At 36.7% G+C, this 19,699-nt stretch overlaps 1 protein-coding gene across 4 annotated transcripts; it reads right to left on the reverse strand.

The window, feature by feature from the left end:
- Nucleotides 1-3,401: 3,401 nt before the first annotated feature.
- On the reverse strand, nt 3,402-16,721 carry LOC143026290 (uncharacterized). 4 transcript variants are annotated; one of them, XM_076186422.1, is made up of 3 exons: nt 16,475-16,721; nt 11,380-11,437; nt 3,402-6,259 (listed from the first exon to the last, which is right to left on the reverse strand). In XM_076186422.1, the coding sequence occupies exons 1-3, from the start codon at nt 16,642-16,644 to the stop codon at nt 5,138-5,140; spliced, it is 1,350 nt and encodes a 449-aa protein (XP_076042537.1). In that variant the 5' UTR covers nt 16,645-16,721; the 3' UTR covers nt 3,402-5,137. The 4 variants fall into 4 exon arrangements, with proteins under 4 accessions (XP_076042537.1, XP_076042538.1, XP_076042536.1 ...); XM_076186421.1 differs by having other exon boundaries at nt 6,134-6,259; nt 9,583-11,437; nt 16,475-16,563; XM_076186423.1 differs by lacking the exon at nt 11,380-11,437 and having other exon boundaries at nt 16,475-16,578.
- Between the last annotated feature and the right edge of the window lie 2,978 nt (nt 16,722-19,699).

The raw sequence follows: 19,699 nt of genomic DNA on the forward strand, positions 1-19,699 counted from the left end.
TTCATATTTTTTTTCTTCCTCTCCCAATTTATATGATCCCACTATTCTTTTTTTGCTTCTTCCAAATTCTATTATACTACACTTCTTAATATTGAATTCCATCTTCCACTTCCTACTCCATTCCCATACTTTGAGATCACTCTGTAGCAACTCACAATCTTCTTCAGTGTTCACTTTTTTCAAAATTTTTGCATCGTCTGCGAAGAAGCTCATATAACTTTCAATCCCTTTATCCATACCATTAATGTATATAGCAAACATTATTGGGACCAAAACTGTTCCTTGTGGAACTCTACTAATCACCTCATCCCAATTAGAGTGTTTGTCTATCACCACTCATTTTTCTTTCATGCAATAAGTCTTCCATTCACTTCAGCAGTTTGCCCTGTATTCCTCCTGGAGTTTCTAATTTCTTTAGCAATTTATGTGGCACCTTATAAAAAAAAATTCAAGTCTAGAAATGCACAATCAGCCCATCCAAATCTTTCTTGTATTACATCTATTAGCCTTGAATAGAAACACATTAAGTATGTGACGCATGATCGTCCTTGTCTAAATCCAAATTGCCTTGGACTAAGTACTTTGTTTTTTCCAAATTCCTTACCCATCTAATTTTGATCATTCTTTCACATATTTTTGCTATCGTACGTGTTAGAGACCGGTCTATATTTAGTAGGGTCTTCCTTGTTCCCCCCTTTATATATTGGCACTATATTTGCTTTTTTCCAATCTTCTGGAACTTTTTCTTCTTTCAGTGAACTACTTATTTGACTATGTATTTTGTCTGTTAGTTCATTCCTGCATTCTCTCAAAATCCAGTTTGCCATTTCATCTAGTCCATGCGATTTTCTGACATCAAGATTACTCAAGTGATTCATTATTTCATTCCTTGTTACTTCTATCTCTTTCATAGGGGGGACTTTCTCCTCCCACTCGATATCTCTACGTTATATGTTCTCCCTTGTAAACACCGATTTAAAATGTTTGTTCATAATTTCTGCCATTTCCATTTCCTCTGTGTATTCAACTCTTCATTGTCATAGTTTCTCTAATTCTTGTTTGTTTTTCAGTTTGCTGTTTACAAATTTGTAAAATAGTTTTGGTTGATCTTTACATTTTTCTATGACATCTTTTTCGCATTTTCTCTTTTCTTCTCTGCACGCTTGTACATATTCATATCTCTAACTAGTATATGCTTTCCATTTTTCAGGTCTTTCATCTTTTTTCCATTTTATCCAAGCTTTATCCCTTTTGTCTTTTAACTCCCTAAATCTTTTGTTGTACCAACACTTTACATATCCTTTTTCTATTTGTTGTCTTGGAACATACTTTTCCACTCCCTCCTTATAAATTTTTGTCAAAATATTCCATTTCTCTTCTACTGTTGTTTCCTCCTTGTGTATCCTTTCCCAGTCTGCTTTTTGAAAGAATTCTCTTATTTTATATAAAAAAAAATATATCATACATCAATTGTTTTTTTTTTCTATGTATTTTTCCTCATTTAGTTCCAGTTCAACCAATATATGGTCACTTTTAATTATTGGTGTCTTATATTCAATCTTGTCCACTATTTTAGGTTCTGATGTGATTATTAGGTCTAGTCTCAATGATTCTTCCTCATTTTTATACCTAGTATTCTCTTGTATCCATTGCGTCATTGTATGTTCTATAATCATATCAAGTAGTACATTTCACCATAGGTCATCTCCACCCTTCACTGTCATCTCTTCCCAGCACATTTCTCTACAATTGAAGTCACCCTGTATAACTATTCTTCCTCCATCTTCCATTATCTTATTTAGTGTTATCCTTGTGTCTTCTAACATATTTTTGTGTTCTCTCTCTTCCCACAAAGCCGTTTTAGGAAGCACATAATTTACTACAAACTTCCTGCTCTTCCCATCCCTGTCCTCCACTTCCATCATAATCATCTCTACTCTATTCTTTCCATATGTGACATTCCTCACATTCATAATCTTCTTAGTCAGAAACATAACTTCACCCCCTCTGTATCTAATCCAATAATTATATGCACCATGTCCTACATTGCTAGGTGGTTCTTTTTCCTTCAGGTAATCATTCAGTTTGTTCAAGCCTGTTATTATGCCATCTATATTTGTGTAAGACACTTTTAATTTTCGGCTACCTCCATCGTGTCTGTGTAAGACACTTTTAATTTTCGGCTACTTCCATCGTGTCTTCTGTTTCCCTTCCATTTTTCTCTCCTACGAACCAATTCCTCACTTTCATATCCACTACTCTCCAACAGATTTTCTCTTTTTTTCCCCTCAACTTCTAGTCTTTTTGTTTTCTCATCCTCTCTTTCCTCTTTATTCATTTCTCTTTTTATCCATACCTGTTTATAATGATCACTGTTTGCTAGTTTCCATGTTTTTGCTAAGATATTCTTTGCTGTCGTTTGTGACCTGAATTTAACCTTAATTGGTCTGGTCTTATCTGTATTGTATTTCCCTATTCTATATATTTCTTCAATTTCTTTCCCTGTTTCTTGTTCCTCTTGAACTACTTCTAATATCTTGTTTACCTTTTCCCTCTCCTCTTTTACTCGTCCTATTTGGATTATGCTTCTCTTACATCCCTAATATCATTATACATTTCTTTTTGTCCACTAAGTCTCTTATTATATTCTCCTTCTCATCACTTTAATAACTGTGTCCTTAGTTTGTTCTTTCATCTGTTGGGTCACTATATCTCTAAATACAATTTTGTTGTTCTCTTGGACTTTTCTCCAACCCTATACTTCTTTGGCTATGGACTATTCTCTTTATTATTATTCTTTAATTCCTCATTCTCATCTTTTACTTCTTTTAACTGTCTTTTTTATTCTTCTATTTCTTTAGTCAGGTTTTGATTCTCTTCAGTTCTTCCAGTTTATCAACTCTTTGGGTAACTAGTGCTTTGTTCATTTTTTTAGTTTCTCCTCTAGATTTACTAGTTGTGGGAGGTTGTCACCTCCTCCCTCATTAAATCCATAAAAGCAGTTATCTTCTCTTTCCATTGAGCTATTATCTATATTTCTGCTTTTGACACCTCTGCTCCCCTGTTATCCCTCATCTGTGTGTTCTGCACTCCTTTTGTTTACACCCCTTCTACCATCCGGGGCCTGTTCATCCCCTTCCTCATTTCCTTCCATTTTTCTCAGTAATCCCTCTCTTTCTCCTTTTTCTTCACCTTCCCACTACACCACAAGCTTTCCCCTTCCCTACTAATACAACAAAGGTACTCCCTCATTGTTGAGATCAATGAAACTTGAATTTTTCATGGAGTTCCAAACTTTGTTGTTACTTCGACCGACGTGTGTGTGTGTGTATGTGGGGTCAGGAGTTTTGGTAAGGGGGGTAAGAAATTAAAGATAGGTTCATAGCATTGGGTTATATCAATATACACAATTCAAATTGGCTACATAGATATATTTACATTATCTACATGAATCACATTTTGCCTTCATAAATCACACACAGATACTGTATAACTCAAAAAGCGAATGAAATTTTATATATGGCAACACGCATTCAAACACACCCTGGATTTCTAGGGGGTAGGTCACTGTACCCACCCCACTCCAGATGCCCATGCCACAAACCCCGCATGAGATATTGACTGCATAGTTCAATGTGGTCAATATTTTAGGAGACTTTACAAACACCCCTTTGGTTCAGGGTTGTGCGGTTTTCTCTGGTGACTAGAGGCAAATCTCCGCTCGGAAAAGAATGCGGGTCTTTTTAATTTGGGTGTAATAAATGAAGTGAATGAATAGTCTCTTACCCGCCTAAAAATATCTCCTTTAACACCTCTACAATTCTCCTCATTGGTGCGATATTACCCCTGGGGATAAAAGCACTGGTTACAAGAACTGTGTACATAAAATGACGTCATCATAACGGATGAACATGGATCAACGAAAGCCTAATGTTCTCTTTGAGATTTTGTTCTGATTAGCGCCTGACAATTTTATTCATCTTAATGTGATCAAGGATAATATATCTCTATGAAGTGACCCAATAAAGTTCTATGTCCATTTCTGAAGTTTCATTCTAATATCAGACAATTTTACTTCAGTCAAACTACCTCTGGGTACTAACATAATGACCTTGTTTTGGATCATTTGCCACTTATGTATAACTCTGGCTACTATCAGGCAATTTCATTCTGGCAAGGTTAACCTCTCAACGATGTCTGTTTTTTTCTTTTCTTTTTTTATTCATTTATATATTTTTTAAACACTGACCATAACTTGGGCCACTTACATATCATTCAGGCAATTTATGTTACGACCTGCTTAGCTGCAACTGACAAAATTAAACTTGGACTTGTATGCTCTGACTAACAGACCATGGATACATTGCTACTTTTATAGACTTCAAGTGGTTCACAAGACTTTGGATCTATGGTTTAAAATTATTTTCAAAATGTTAACTGATAAGTCTACATGTATCTTTTTCTTTACATATTTCATGGAGTGGCAAAATGGCAAAAGAACAAAAATAAAATCTTAATATTCCTGTAAATTTTTCAATTGTGTAATGGCAGAGAATACCTCCAGTACTTATACATTCAGCCGGGAAAAGTTTGAGATTTTTTTTTCTAATCTGCATAACTACTTTTTACCTGCAGTGGATGAGATGCAGGGATGACCTGTCATCCAGGAGGAGCCAAGAAAAGAGGGAGGGAGGGAGGGAGGGAGGGGTGGTGAATGGGAGTGGAGTATGTTGGGATGAAATGGGTGGGAGTGGATTTATGTCTTTGACTTTGGCCACCTCCCTTGTAAGGGAGAAAAAGCCATTGTTATTTGTATGCATGTACTTCTTACCTGATCTCGAAGAAAAATGTAATTATTAAGAACCAGACCAGCCTCAGAACAAACTTTTTCATCAAAATTAAAGCACATTATTTAATTTATGGAGTAAATATTAGAAGGTGAAAGGTTACAGTACAAAACATAAGATTTTGAGTGTTCTTTTATGTATCAATAATATGTCCTTCACATTACAGTACATACATGGGAGCTCCAAAAAAGGTGTAACTAGTTTGATTGGTCTTTATACAGACAGACTTTGAATAACAAGCTTAATACGCGAGATACATAAAGTCAATAAGGTTGGATTATGTCTGAAAGTCAAACAAACTTCTGGTAGTCCACATGCTTGATATGAGCTCCATTTCTGTTGAAACATGCTTTCACGCGGATGCAGAAATTCTGGCCAACTCTTTTCCATGTTTCAGCGGAAACTTCAGCTACATAAGCTGCCACATTCTGCTTTAGATCAGCCTGTGTTTGAGGTCTGTTGGCATAGACCTTCCCCTTTGCTGCTCCCCAGAACCAGAAATCAAGTGGATTTAAGTCAGGGCTGTGGGGGGCCCACTCATGATCTGTGTTGAGGCTGATGAGATGATTCCGGAAGAGTCCCCTGAGATGATCCAATGATGCGTGGGCTGTATGAGGTCTTGCACCATCCTGCATGAACCAAGCAAGCCTTAACTGTCCTTGGGTTAGCTTCTGAGTCAGGTCACCGTGAAACTGATCAAGAATGGCGATATAACGTTCACTGTTGATGGTAACGGTGCGCCCATTTTCCTCGAACCAGTAAGGTCCCAGCAGACCGTGCTTTGCATTGAACGCCACAAATGCAGTGACCTTTGGACCTTTGAGGCGCTTCTCACTGATTTCTTCTGGCTTCTCTTCTCCCCAAAACACATTGTTGTGGTTATTAACAGCCCCATTAAGATGAAAGTGTGCTTCATCACTAAACCAAATGTGATTGAGCCAGTTGGGAGTTTGCTCAAGCTTTTCATTCAGCCAGTCGCACATCTCGATTCTCTTCTCTTTGTCCTGTTGCTGCAGCACATGGTGAGTTGAAATTCTAAATGGGAACAGCTTCAGGTCCTTCCTCATAACTCTCAAAAGTGTAGTTGGAGAGAGAGCCAGCTCTTGAGCGCGGATTCGGTTAGATTTCTTCAGACTGCTAACCATCGACTCACGGACTTGCTCCCTCTTCTCAGGAGTGATGATCGGTCGCCGGCCACTTCTTCCCTTGTGGACGTGATGCAGGGTTTTCTCCTTTTCAAAATGCTGCACAATCCTCTGTATTTTCAAATTTGTAAGTGCTGCACACTCAGACTTAGATTTGTGACCCTGGTGTGTGTTGAACCGACGGCGGACTTTTGCGGGTGACTTGGTTTCATACCAGAGTTGGATGATTTTCAACTTCTGCTCTAGCGTATACATTTTGCATACAATCTGGAAAACAAGAAAAACAAAGACATGTTAACAAATCCAACCTAGTTGACTATGTAAAGTGAAAAGGAAAAGTCCGTGCGTGCCCCAATAGATTTATTATAGCCGATCAAAGTAGTTACATCTTTTTTGGAGCTCCCTGTACATATACAATACTAGCTCACAAGTTACAAAACTAGCTAAACATTATCTCATTTAATCTCAGTTTACTACTGATATTTAGAAAATGGTAAATCTACCTACTCTAAATCTTAATTACATTGTACCATTACAGTAAAAAATGTACATGTCAGTATACTACAATACTTCCAAAATAAATTCAAATCTCCACAACAAAACATAACAGTACACTTATCACCGCTACTATCCTATGATTTTGTCATGTAAACACACTAAGATAATGCTCTCCTTCAAAGACTAATTTTATAATGCCAAACATAAAAGTAATTCTTACTGAAATACCACTGTATCACCTATGACTACATACAAACCAATTTTAACAAGTTGTAACAAAAGGTTGATATGTCATGAAAGAACTAGTAAATACATGATTTTCTTAACATACCAGAATACAATCCATTGCACTGTGGCTCCCAGTAAGACTCATAGCCACTAGTTCAACCTACAAGTAACTTTGTAAAGAGATTATGTGTTGCTGTCTGGAAGGGGTGAATGTAGGACAGTGTAGATTTACCTAATTGTAGTATACAGAAAAATACCAATGCTCATTAGGTCCCATCCCCTATTCTCTAGTTTTCTAACATACCTAGACTCAAATTCATGCACAGTTCCAACTTAATCTATATCCTTGATTTTCAATTATCATATTCAGATTTGAACTCGTGTATTGTTTCAGCTTTGGCTATATCACCTTAGTTATTCCACATATGTATACATCTATATGGAAAACTATTTCTTCTCATCCTCTAGACATATGGTATTTCTTGATTAACTCCCATGACCTCCCTTCTGAATAGTGGTTGCATCTGAAGCAACAGATAGTTTGAATTTTCTATGGAAATTTCTTTTGTAAAAATAAGGTGTTTGGAAAAAAAGTTATTTAATTAATCAAAAAGTATTAATATCATAAATCTATATTCAATTACACTATGATGAAATTTAACAAAACCCACACTCAAACACTTCAGCCACTGCCCATACTATGAGGTGGTTATGCATGATATCTTTTGCTAAAGCTCAAGGATTTAAGACCATACACCGTTACTGACATCATATGCCCTCTTTCAGATTTTGAGCCACCCAGCTTTGGTTTCTTGTCTTCAGACATTTGTGTCTTAGTCCACTTAACCATCACACTAGTCAAAGTGATTCACTAATTCAGTTTAATGTCATGAACTACCCCTTTCAGAGGAGGCTAGGATGGTGCCACCTTATGGAGGGCTTTTTAAAGAGATGTAGTATGTCCTTACTATTAACTTGTTTGCTACCAGGGGAGGAATTTGATTTTTGGGTGTTTTGGTTCTTGTGATCTATTAGCCATAACATCACTAAACGAGGAGATCTGAGACTGAAGCTGACTAAATTAGTTCCTAATATAAAATCTCTTTGCAGCAGGCACGAAGCACAAGGGTCTCACTGACTGACTAGCTTTATTGTACTTATCTTGAGATGAGCTCAAATAATATTTGTATTTGATTGATACCTTTACTGTACATTGTACAATTTAATTTAAAGTACTGATCAAAGTACCATATTACAGAAAAGGCTTCCTTTGAAATTAATTTGTTTATATTATAAATTTCAATTCTCAATTACATGCTTTGAAACTATTTGTTTTTTCCTTGTAAATATGAAATAATACAAGACAATTCACATATATTTCACCATTCTAATGTAATTTTTTTACTACCTATGAATACTCTTTTATTATTCATTCTTTTTTTATTATTTTAATACCACTTAATGTTTTTTCCATTTTTTTTTAGCAATTTGTTGCTCAGAACTTTAATTGTTTTTCATTTATTTAATTTTTTTTTCAATGGATGCCATGTTGTTATGATTTAACAAACTTTAACTTTAAATTTTAAGTAGAAAATAAAGGTTTAAAAATCAAATCAAAGTATCGGTGTTTTAAGCTTCTTCACCTAAAATGGAGTTCATTTTTCAAATAAGAATTATAAATTACCACATGGCTCCCCCATGTGGGGGGGGACATCAGGATTCCAGAGGTGATTAGGTGGGACATGGCCAAAAAGAGGTTGGGAAACACTGTACTACACTAATACGTCTCCCTTTCCCATGGACAAATGAACTGTACATACTCTCCTCCAATTCACTGGGACACTCTTTTCCCTGAACAGTCTCACCAGCCACCCCACTATTACTAATCTTTTGTCAGATATTCTATATGGCACCCATCCCATCCAGGAGACTTTCCAGCTTCCACTTCTTTCAATGCTACTTGTACCACTTCTTTTGTAATAGCCTTACCATTGTCACACTCACTCTATTCTCATAGCATCTCCCATAACCATAATTACAGCCTCTCTGTCCTCTAAATTAATGAAATCCTCGCAGAAGAGGAGAACAACATGAGAAAGCAAATAATAATAACTGTTGCCTCAAGTTTTGCAAACTGAATATCCATAGCCCCAAAATGGCTGGTAACAGTCCTCATTAACCCCCCCACACACACACACACACCTATCTGGTGAAAAACTTTGGAATGTTGTTTATTGTCTTAATGTGGAAGTGTGGGATTGTCTTTCTGTCACCAGCTTATAATACTAGAAGGAAGGGAGTAATCACCAGTTGTTAGTTCTCTTTATTTGAAAAGGTGGAGGAAATACAGCTAAAGTTAAGATCTTGGGACTGGTCTGGAGATCAAGTGTATGCACCTCCAGATTGAGTAACAGGATTGATAGGTTTTGACAATGGATAGCAGGGAGACGATTCTCTGCAATCCATCTTGCAGAACCACCATTAGCATGTACCCATCAATGGTCCAGAGAAAATTAACCCTGGTGAATGATAAGAGACATAGAAGAGGAGAGAAGGGTATAAAACAATAAAAATAAAGAAGGTGGGAAAACAATTATCATTGAAACATTTGATATTCATGTACATGAAGAGAGGAAGCTAAGGAAAGTAAAGGTCTCTTCTGTTCAGCGTTTTCTATGGCTAGATAAGTTACCACTGATAGATAGATCTGTGACTCCTACTGCAGTGAAACATTTGAGATGAAAAGGACTATAGCAACATGTTACACTCAAATAAAAAATTATTTGAAAAATAAAGGTATCAAAAATTATCTATAAGTATATCAGTACCCGTTTCTTCATTGCATCTACAATGTCAATTCTTACCATTCCAACTCTTCTTTTAAAAATTCAATTTCTTCTAATTCAGGCTCTTCTTTGATGTTGATCTTCACCATTTCCTCAGAATCAGTTTGGCAATTTTTATAACTTTTTGGAACACTGTTTTCAGAGCCAAAGCTCTCATTTACTTCCTCATACTTTATTTCAAGCCCTTTTTGTGATGAAGCTTCTTGAGAACTGCTGACATTCTGAGTTTCATCTTCAAAATTAGACACACCATGATCTTGATTTACATCTGAGCTCGAATGCAGTTCCCAACCAAACCAACCATACTTTTTCAGTTTATTTTCCTTGTTCTTGTGTTTCTGAAGATGTTTTTTAAGAAAATTCTCTGACACAAATGCTGCACTGCAAAAGTTACATTTCATCAACACTGAATTCTTTCTAGTATCTTCCTGCTCAACTGCAATTGGAATATTGACATTACACTCATCATCACTAACGACCATATTGCTTGTATCGAGAAATTCTTTGTCACTTATTTCTGCTTTAATATGTTTCTGGTTATGCTTCATTGATACAATACTAAGCCCAATTTCAGAATCTTCTTTAGAAAAAATCCTTTCTTCTACTTCCTGTCCACTACATTCTCCATCGCCATTTACGTCACCATTGATATTCACACGATCAATTTCTCTTGTGCATTTAACCTTTTTTATTCCAGGATACATCACATTATCATGACGAGAAGCACATTCTTCCTTCTGCAATTTATATAACTTTTTCAGTGAATGTTTTTCTACATGGTCTGCAAACTGATTAGCTCCAGAAACTGTTTTTCCACAATATTCACAATGAAAAACTACTTGTACTTCATTCACAATATTGACTTTTTCTGGTACACAAGCAACCAAGGAATTTTTCTGGATTTTTTCTTTACGATTTAATGTAATAATTTTACATGACCCATTCTCACTTTCTTTTCTATTTTTATTGTGAGTCTTCATATGTCGTCTTAGACTACTTTCAACAACATAGGAAGCACCACAATACTGACATTTATATGGTAAAAATGGTTTCACACCTTTGTATTTGATTGATATTTGATGGTGTTTTCTTAAGTGGTATGCATCAATATGAGCTTGTGGAATTGCTTTAATGGAAGCTTTAAATTCACATTTTGGAGATAGGCATGCAATAAGATGATCTGAGTGATCTGTAGGTATTGTCATCCTTTCATGGGTACCATGATAGGAAGCCATGTGACCCATAAATGCATCTTCAGATATGTAAGAAGCAGAACAAATTGCACACTTAATCAGGGCTGGAATTTGGTTTGAAACATAGGAACATTTAATTGTATCTTTAAACTTACCATAAGAGTGGGATTGATTGGTTACTTGCCTATTTCTGCAAATTGCAGAATGATCTAACATATTCTTAACACGCGTGAAAATCTTATCACAGTCTGGACATCTGAAGAATTTTCTTTTGTTTACATTTGGTTTTAACCTTAAGTGGTTAACTGTACGTGATCTGGTAGATCTCTTCTGTTCTTCACAAATCTGGTCTATGCTCTTTCCCTGAGATTCATTCAAACCAGAATGTACATCCACCTGCATATCATTACTCTGAAGAATACTAAGTCCAACACCTTTTTCCATGTTTTTATAATAATTTCTAGTTACCATTTATAAGTGTTAAGCCTTTTTTCTAGCATGCTTTCCTACATGAAAACCTGTTCTTTTTTCTCTCTATAGATTCAGTATATTTTCTACTTAAGTACCGGTATGTGATTACACAAACCAATTATACATACATTATCAATGACTACACTGTTACCTTTCTTCCATCAAAAATCTGTTCTGAGCATGATAACAATTGAGGAATGATCAGTACCCTGAAAAAAGAGAAAACATTTTAGAGTATTTTTCCACCTTTTATTGCTGGGGAAGTATGGTCATGATACAATGTCAAGTAAAAACAATAGTAGTAATTTTTTTTCTTTTCTATAACTTACAGGATTTAAACCAAATACATTTAATTTCTTATAATATCTAGAATCAAACCTACATTCAAAGCCTATTCAACCTATTCAGTCTTTCAAAAAATTCAAATCATACTTTCTCTTATTCATTTGCTGATATCATAATTTTGCTCATATTATTCCATTATGTATTATGCTTCAAAGAGGGGAGCAGATGTGAAATGGGGTAAGAGTATGACAGAAAATTTTGAAAGTAATAAAAAGATGTTTCGGAAAGAAATTAAAAGAGGAAGAGGAGACGAATCAAGTAAAAGGTGCAGATGGAGAGATGATAATGGAAGAGAAGGCAGTGAGAGGAAGGTGGGCAGAATATTTTAGGGAGTTGCTAAATGTGAAGGAGGATAGGGAGGGAAAGGTAGTTGTAGTGGGAAGTGCTAAGAAGATGACAGTGATGAGTGATGAAAATGGAGGAGAAATAAGGAAATATGAAGTGAAAGCAGCTGTTAAGATGTTGAGAGCAGGTAAGGCACCTGGTCTGGATGGATGCCATGCATAATGTCAGAAAAAAAGAGGTACAGTTGTGGTGGACTGGCTGGTGAGGTTATTTAATGTTTGTTTAAGAGGGGGTAGAGTGCTGGAGGACTGGAGGAGTGCCTGTACAGTTCCACTTCACAAGGGAAAGGGGGACAAGTGTCAGTGTAGTAGTTCATAGGGATCTGCTTGTTGAGTGTAGTTGGGAAGCCTTGTGGGAGAGTCTTGATTGAGAAGATTAGGAGAGGAACAGGGGGAATAATTGGTGAGGAGCAGTGTGGTTTTACAACAGGTAGGGGTTGTGTAGATCAGATTTTTGTGGTAAGACAGATATGTGAGAAAGTTATAGGAAAAGGTAAGGATGTTTTTTGGGCTTTTATGGATTTGGAAAAGGCTTATGACAGGGTAGACAGGAGGGCACTGTGGGAGGTATTGCAGATATACGGGATAGGAGGAAAGCTTTTAAGAGCAGTCAAGAGTTTTTATGAGAGTAGTAGAGCTTGTGTTAGAATAAGAAATGGAGAGAGTGAGGAGTTTGAGGTAAAGGTGGGACTTCATCAAGGATGTGTTGTGTTGCCTTGGGTGTTCAATTTATACAAGGGTGGGGTGCAAGATGTAAATGCAATGGTAGTTAGTCAGGGATTAGAGTTGGTTAAAGAAAATGGAGAAAAGTGGGAGATAAGCCAATTGTTGTTTGCTGACAACCCTATGATTGTAGCAGGATCAGAGGAGGGATTGAGAAAGTTAGTGACAGAGTTTGGGAAGGTGTATGAAAGAAGGAAGTTGAAGATAAATGCGGGTAAGGTGATGAGATGTAGAAGGGGAGAAAGTGGCAGCAGACTGGAGTTGAGTATTAAGGAAGAGAGACTGGAGGAAGTGGATAGTTTTAGTTGGGTGCGAATGTGGCAGGAAAGGGAAAAATGGAGGTAGAATGTAGACTGACAGAAGCAAGTAAATCCTTTGTGGGATTAAAAAGTGTAATAAGAAATAGACATTTGGGAATGGATGCTAAGAGGAGATTGTATGAAGGAGTGATTATGCCAATGGCACTGTATGGGGCTGAAACATGGAACATGAGAGAAGAGGAGTTTGAATGTGTTTGAGATGAGGTGCCTCAGAAGTATGATAGGGGTACTAGGATAGATAGAGTGAGAAATGACGTGAGGGGGAGAATGGGAGTGGAAAGAGAGTTGGGAGATAGAGTTGATGAAAGAGTATTGGGATGGTTTGGACACATGGAAAAAATGAGAGAAGAAAGATTATTAAAAGAGGTGTAGAAGGCAGAGGTTGAAGGAGTGAACATGAGGAACCAAGGATGAGATGGATGGATGGGGTAAAAGGGGCATTGGGAAAAAGGGGAATGTTGGTTGAGGAAGGACGAGAGAGGACAGAATATAGGGGTGAATGGAGAACAGTTGTGTATGGATGTTGCTGTGATGCATGGAAGTGGATGGGGGATGCGGGTTGAGGGAGTATGTGTGAAAAATAATTTGACACAGCCCAAAGGGATTTCTCCCCATCTTCTCCATTTCTGCATGAGGGGATGAAAAGGGGGGATCACTGATTTAATGAAGTGCCCTTGCTGTGGATGTGCTGTGTCTTACAACACTGCTTCTGACCCAGGGCAGTGGGCGAGATGCAGAAATGACCAATTATCCAAAAGGAGCCAAGATAAGAATGAGAAAAGGTGGTTGATGGGAGTGGAGTATGTGGAGATAGAATGGGTGGGAGTGGTTTTTATGCCTTTATTTTTTGGCTACCTCCCTTGTAAGTGGGGAAGAAGCCTTTGGCATATGTATGTATATAATATATATATATATATATATATATATATTACTAGTTGTCTGATTCTCCTTCCCATGTCATTCATTATTTCTAGTCCTAGTGGGCGTACAGCATCCCCTCTCCGTTGCCTGAACATCAAAAACAACAATATATATATATATATATATATATATATATATATGTATATATATATATACACATACATGCCTATATACCAGAATTTTTATATGGGTATATTCCTCAGCAGAGTGCAAGAAATAAACACAAGCTGGTATATATTTACTTTCCTACATACAAGGCAAGCATATATTCTATACAGCCAGATATTAGTAAAACTGCATAATTTGGGATACTATATGTCCCAAAAAATGGCTATATTCTTAGCAAGTCTTTCGAATGTTTAAGCAGGCAAGCCTTCCTTTTCATTATTTCCAAATCATTTATACCAAATGTTTTGTACTTTCCCACAGAAATTGGGTTTGCTCTTAGTTTTCTATTGAAAGTAATTTCATTAGAAGAAATATATTTTTTTCATAACATAAAAGAAATGCAAAATTTTTCAATGCAGAAAATGGGTGTTACTAATGACCCAATTGCACAAGCTGTACCCAGCTGTATCCTAAAGTTATATGCAAAGCACTAAATTATGATCGACAAATATCCTCATATTTCTATAAATTTAAAAGGTTCTGTCTACCAATTTATGCTTATTTTGAGATAAATACACATTTGGAAAATGGTGAAACATCACTCTACCCTCTCTGTAATTTCTACTAGACTCGGACAAAAAACAAAACCATTGTTATATTGACATGGGGAATATATTCTGACAAAGTAACACTCATATGGAAACAAAAAGACAAGGATCAAAGGTGGAATCAATTATTTTCCATGGGTATGCTTTTATCATTGCTTGCATGAAACCATATCAATTTTCCTAATTGGCATACCAAGTTGCCCACTTACTTAAATTAGCCTAACCATCTAAACCTAACCTAATCTTACCATGCAAGGAGCCTGTGTGACACATAAAAATCCTTGAAGTTTTGTTTTATTTGTAACAAAACACACAAAACAGACTCACACCTTTGATACAAGTAACAACTTTTCTTCCATTCATACAAACATTAATTCTATCATTTATAATACATCAACATAAAATAATTTTTTGTGGAAATCAATAACATAAAACCTTGCTAAAAGCGACACATTACCAGAGCTACAACTTCCAGATACCATGTTTGTTTTGATAGATGCAGAAGACAAGTTAACACATGATAAATTGTTGTTCTAACCTAACGTAACCTGTACTTACTAAAGTTGTGCCTGTAATGCTACAGGTCATCAAGGTCAGTGTTGTCAGGGATGTTGATAGGCAGTTTTGGCATCTGAGCGGACTTGGGGGTGTAGGTTTCATTGTTTCAAGAAAAGCATGAAGCTCAGCTCTGTAGCACTGTTTAAAAAATGTATACATTTTTCGAGGTACTGGTGGAGAGGGAGACCACCCAATACACAACATAGTCATCGCCATCATCAAACTGACATCAGACTGCATTGACAAGTACGTAAACAACATCTGGCACTAGGAAAGATATGATTGGCTTTTAGCAATTCTTTTTTGTTATTGATTTCCACCAAGATTGATGTACTTTAATTAACAAAATTAATATTAGATATATTGATATATCACTTAGGTGTGCACACGGTATCCATCGCCCTCATCCAACTGACATTGACAGGATTGGACCGACGACACATATTGTCTGGAAACTTTTTGCAGCTCTGTTCAGTGGTGTATTTGCTTTTAGCAAGTTTTTTTTTTATTGATTTCCACCAAGAAAAACATATATTACATTGGTGTATTTAAATTTACCAAACTAATATCTAATTTTGTATTGATATATCATTTAGGCATGCACAACCATAATAATACCCAAATGACAACACAAAATGAAAATATACAATAAAGCCTAATAACTGGGTAACAATTGGGTACAGCCCATTACAATTGGGTCATTAACAGTACTGCAAAAAAGTGAAATAATACTACCTCAATATATTCAACACCTTTTCAATAGAATCCCAATGTGTAAAATATATATGTCATACGGTATATAAAGATGCGAGTATTGCCACCACACCATAAACAATACACTTCATTCAGCCACTACCAAAGAGCAAACATCTTCCTCTATTCCTACAAAAGATCCTTTCTGACACCTAAAATAAAATAAGAAACATGTACCCTATCTTAACCTGAAACATAAAGACCTAACCTAAACTCAAACTGGTAAGTCACTTAAGTTCAGGATTGAATTACTAAATAAAACAAAGAAGCAATAAAACATGATTTAACAAGGAAGAAGCTTTGATATGCACAGATTCTATTATGATATAATTTTTGCATGTCTGCTATTACTGTCCGTAATAATATAAAATTGATGCTCTGTTAACAAATGAAAAATCAACAAAGCAACTATCTAGAACTGCGGAACATAAGAAGATAAAGCAACTTCGGGCATTATTAAAGTTTCACGGTAATACATGATGTTCTGCAATGTACTACCTAACGACTGTTGTTAAATTATCTCATTTTGGCCCATGTCACTTTGTAATCAAATTAATTTTGGTTACCTAGTTGCCCTAGTAGCGGTAGTAGTAGAAGTAGTAGGGGTGAATGCCTTGGCTTTGGCACCCCTAGTCCGTTTTGGGTTTCGCTGTTTAATTTCTGTTTTTGATTGCTCTGTATTCCCAGAAGTTATATGTTGTTTGGCAGTTCGCTTCCAGGTTTTCTGCTTCAGCATTGAACAGTAAGTTTCTTAGGATCTCGTCTTTGTTTTTTTGGGTGTTGTTGTTAGTTTGTTTCGTACTGTGATCGATGACAATTAGTTGCACTCTAGTAAGAAATGCGCGAGGTTTCCTTCGCTACGACTGCACAGAGAACAGTTTGTAATCACCATGGTCTTTAGATAATGTGTTGGACTCGTGATCGACAGCTATTTCCCTCCTGAAAGAGAGCTCAGAGCTCGTATAACCGATCTATGGGTAATGCTGTGACCTTACACGCACACACAACCCCAACTCCCCGCCCACGAGAGTTGGAGTAACGACTCGAAGCGCAGCGATACTGATATTATTTCAGCCCTGGGCAGGATTCGAACTCGGACCTCCGTAGTGACAATCAGGGACTCTATCAACCGCGCCATCGTGTGTGTCTTGGTTAGTGTGACGGTTTCTCCATTTTAGTTTTAGGGTTTTTGTCCTGGCGCGGAATAAAATGGCAGTCTCGGCTAATTTAATAAAATTCTTCCTCCATTTTCTCATCACCTGTAGTGTGATAGGGAAGGTTTACTTGCCAGCTTAGCTTTCCATATGCCTGTGTCAACACCGTTTATCTGGTCTTGGAGGTTTTTTGTCGTTTTGAGACCCTCTAAGGTTTAAGTTTAGCTTTTGCAAGTATGATCGTAGTTGTCTGGCCCAGTAATTTCCTTGTCCTTCATATAATTCTTGGAAAATGAGACTGACTAGCTTGTTCCCCCACCACCCCCATCTCCAATAATGTGTCTGGCGTATTAGAGCTTGTTTTGCATGTCTTGTGTACGCTGATGAAGATCCGATCAGCTCTCAAGACTGCTGTTGTTGTGTGGTGTGGTGCTCTGAATATTACTTTGTATGATTTGTTTTTTATTGTCTGTAGTTTGTTGAGTTTGTGAAGATGACTGCTTCAGTTGAGTGGAATGTACTAACGATAGCGACATTTTTTTCATAACACTTTGTCGGTGCTGATCTTGTTGTAGATTCTTGCCGTGATTGAGGCTGGTGGATTTGCAAATGAGTTTGCTTTACTGAGGATGTTATTTGTGTGTTCTTTGAGACATTTTCTCTTATTCGGCACCTTTATTCCTGAGTATGTTATGGACTTGGTGACTTTTATTCCACTAATTTATTTTGGGGACTGCTAGGTTGTAGGTTAGGATACTGCTCTTTGCCTTGTTTATTTTTGTACCACATTCTTCTCCAATCTCGGTTGTGCGAGTGCTTGTGTACAATAGAAAATTAATAATTGATTTTGTAAATTATAATAAATCAACGCAATATGCGATTTTTTGGCGAAAATAAATAAAAAAGTTGCTAAAACCTATTTTCTATCGAAGTCGCGGCGGTTGAATGATACGCCATGTTTGTTTTGATAGGTGCCGAGGTCGAAGAAATGAGAGGATGATAAATTAGTCTATTCTAACCTAATCCTGGATAGGGGCTTAGCCAGATCTTTGGCTAATTTGTGGAGTGCACTGTTGACTCCTGAAGTGATGGGGCGCATGGGAATTCCTGGCTTGTGAATCTTGGGTAGGCCGTGCATCCTGGGTGGTTTGTGAGCCTCTTCAAGTAAGTATAGCAATTTCTTCCCTTTTTTCGATTTATTTATTTATTTATTTATTTATTTTTGCAGTAACAGTGAACTTGTCCCCCTCGCATTTTACGTAGCCACATGGTTTCATCTCGTAAGTTTCACTATCACTAAGTAGATCCAACATTTTATTATCGTAGTCGTGTTTGTTCATCACTATAATGCCACCTCCTTTATCTGCACTTGTAATTATAATGTTGCTGTCATTACTCAGGTTAAGTAAAGCGGTAAGAAATCTAGGAATCAGGCATTTGTATTCGCTAGGGCTTGATAGCACACGGTAACACCTAGCAACTCTCATGCGAAAAAAGTAGAAATATAGTCGAAGCTGATAGAAGGAGCTCTTGGACCAGCCAAGGTGTTCCCTGGGACAGGTCCCACCAGATAGAACAGAGTTCCAATTTTAACAGGATTTGATACTAGTAAAACTCCCCGACATGGAGAAAGGATTACAAAATTATATTTAAGAGGCAAGAACATGCTGGTACCAAAATCAAACAAGCTAATGATGACAGAATCTCACATCGGACAAAATTTCCTTTCCTAAGCCGCCGGCCATCACTCCACGTTTCTGCCTATCATTCGCTCCTCTGTAGTTGCAATACAAATCATAACAAAAACAAAACTAAATCATGGCCTGAATTTTTGCATGTCATTCAGGACATGCTTTAGTTTTGTTTTTTTGTTATGATTTGTATTGTAGCTACAGAGGAGCGAATGATAGGCAGAAACGTGGAGTGATGGCCGGCGGCTTAGCAGAGCGCTTTCATATATTACATCTTCAGTGCAAAAAGGACTTTTTGCACTGAAGATGTGATATACGAAAGCGCTCTGCTTCGTTAGTTTCTTTTTCCAAGTGGTCTACTTTGCATAAGTGAATACACGTACCCGTGTTTTTATTAACACACACACACACACACACACACACACACACACACACACACACACACACACACACACACACACACACACACACACACACACACACACACACACACACACACACACACACACACACACACACATATATATAGACATTATCAATCTGTATATATATATATATATATATATATATATATGTATATATATATACAGATTGAAAAAAGTACAACGGTGAGCCACAAAACTTATTCCAAACCTCAGAAATAAATTATATGAAAATAGACTAAAACATACAGGGGATTTCAGAATATTTGAAACCCATTCATCTAGGCTTTATTTAATATCCAAACATGATATATTGACAATGATCACTTTTATTTGAACTTCAGATGATAACAATTATATATTTTAAGGTGATAAAGCATAAATTTGAAAAAGGAGATAAACAAGTTGCTTAGAGAAAATGCTCCATATTTTCGCCATCGAGTCGGAGCATTGCTGAACGTAATGTGCAAAGTCATTGACAAGACGCACACAATCCTCGTGACTGATGGTTTGAATGTTTACTA

This window comes from Oratosquilla oratoria, chromosome 6, assembly GCF_046742065.1.
Source record: "Oratosquilla oratoria isolate Oo_2021 chromosome 6, ASM4674206v1, whole genome shotgun sequence".
Lineage (NCBI taxonomy): Eukaryota > Metazoa > Arthropoda > Malacostraca > Stomatopoda > Squillidae > Oratosquilla > Oratosquilla oratoria.

Bases quoted from the DNA above. Each gene is read 5' to 3' on its own strand.
- LOC143026290 (XM_076186420.1), bottom strand. From the start codon at position 11,228: ATGGTAACTAGAAATTATTATAAAAACATGGAAAAAGGTGTTGGACTT.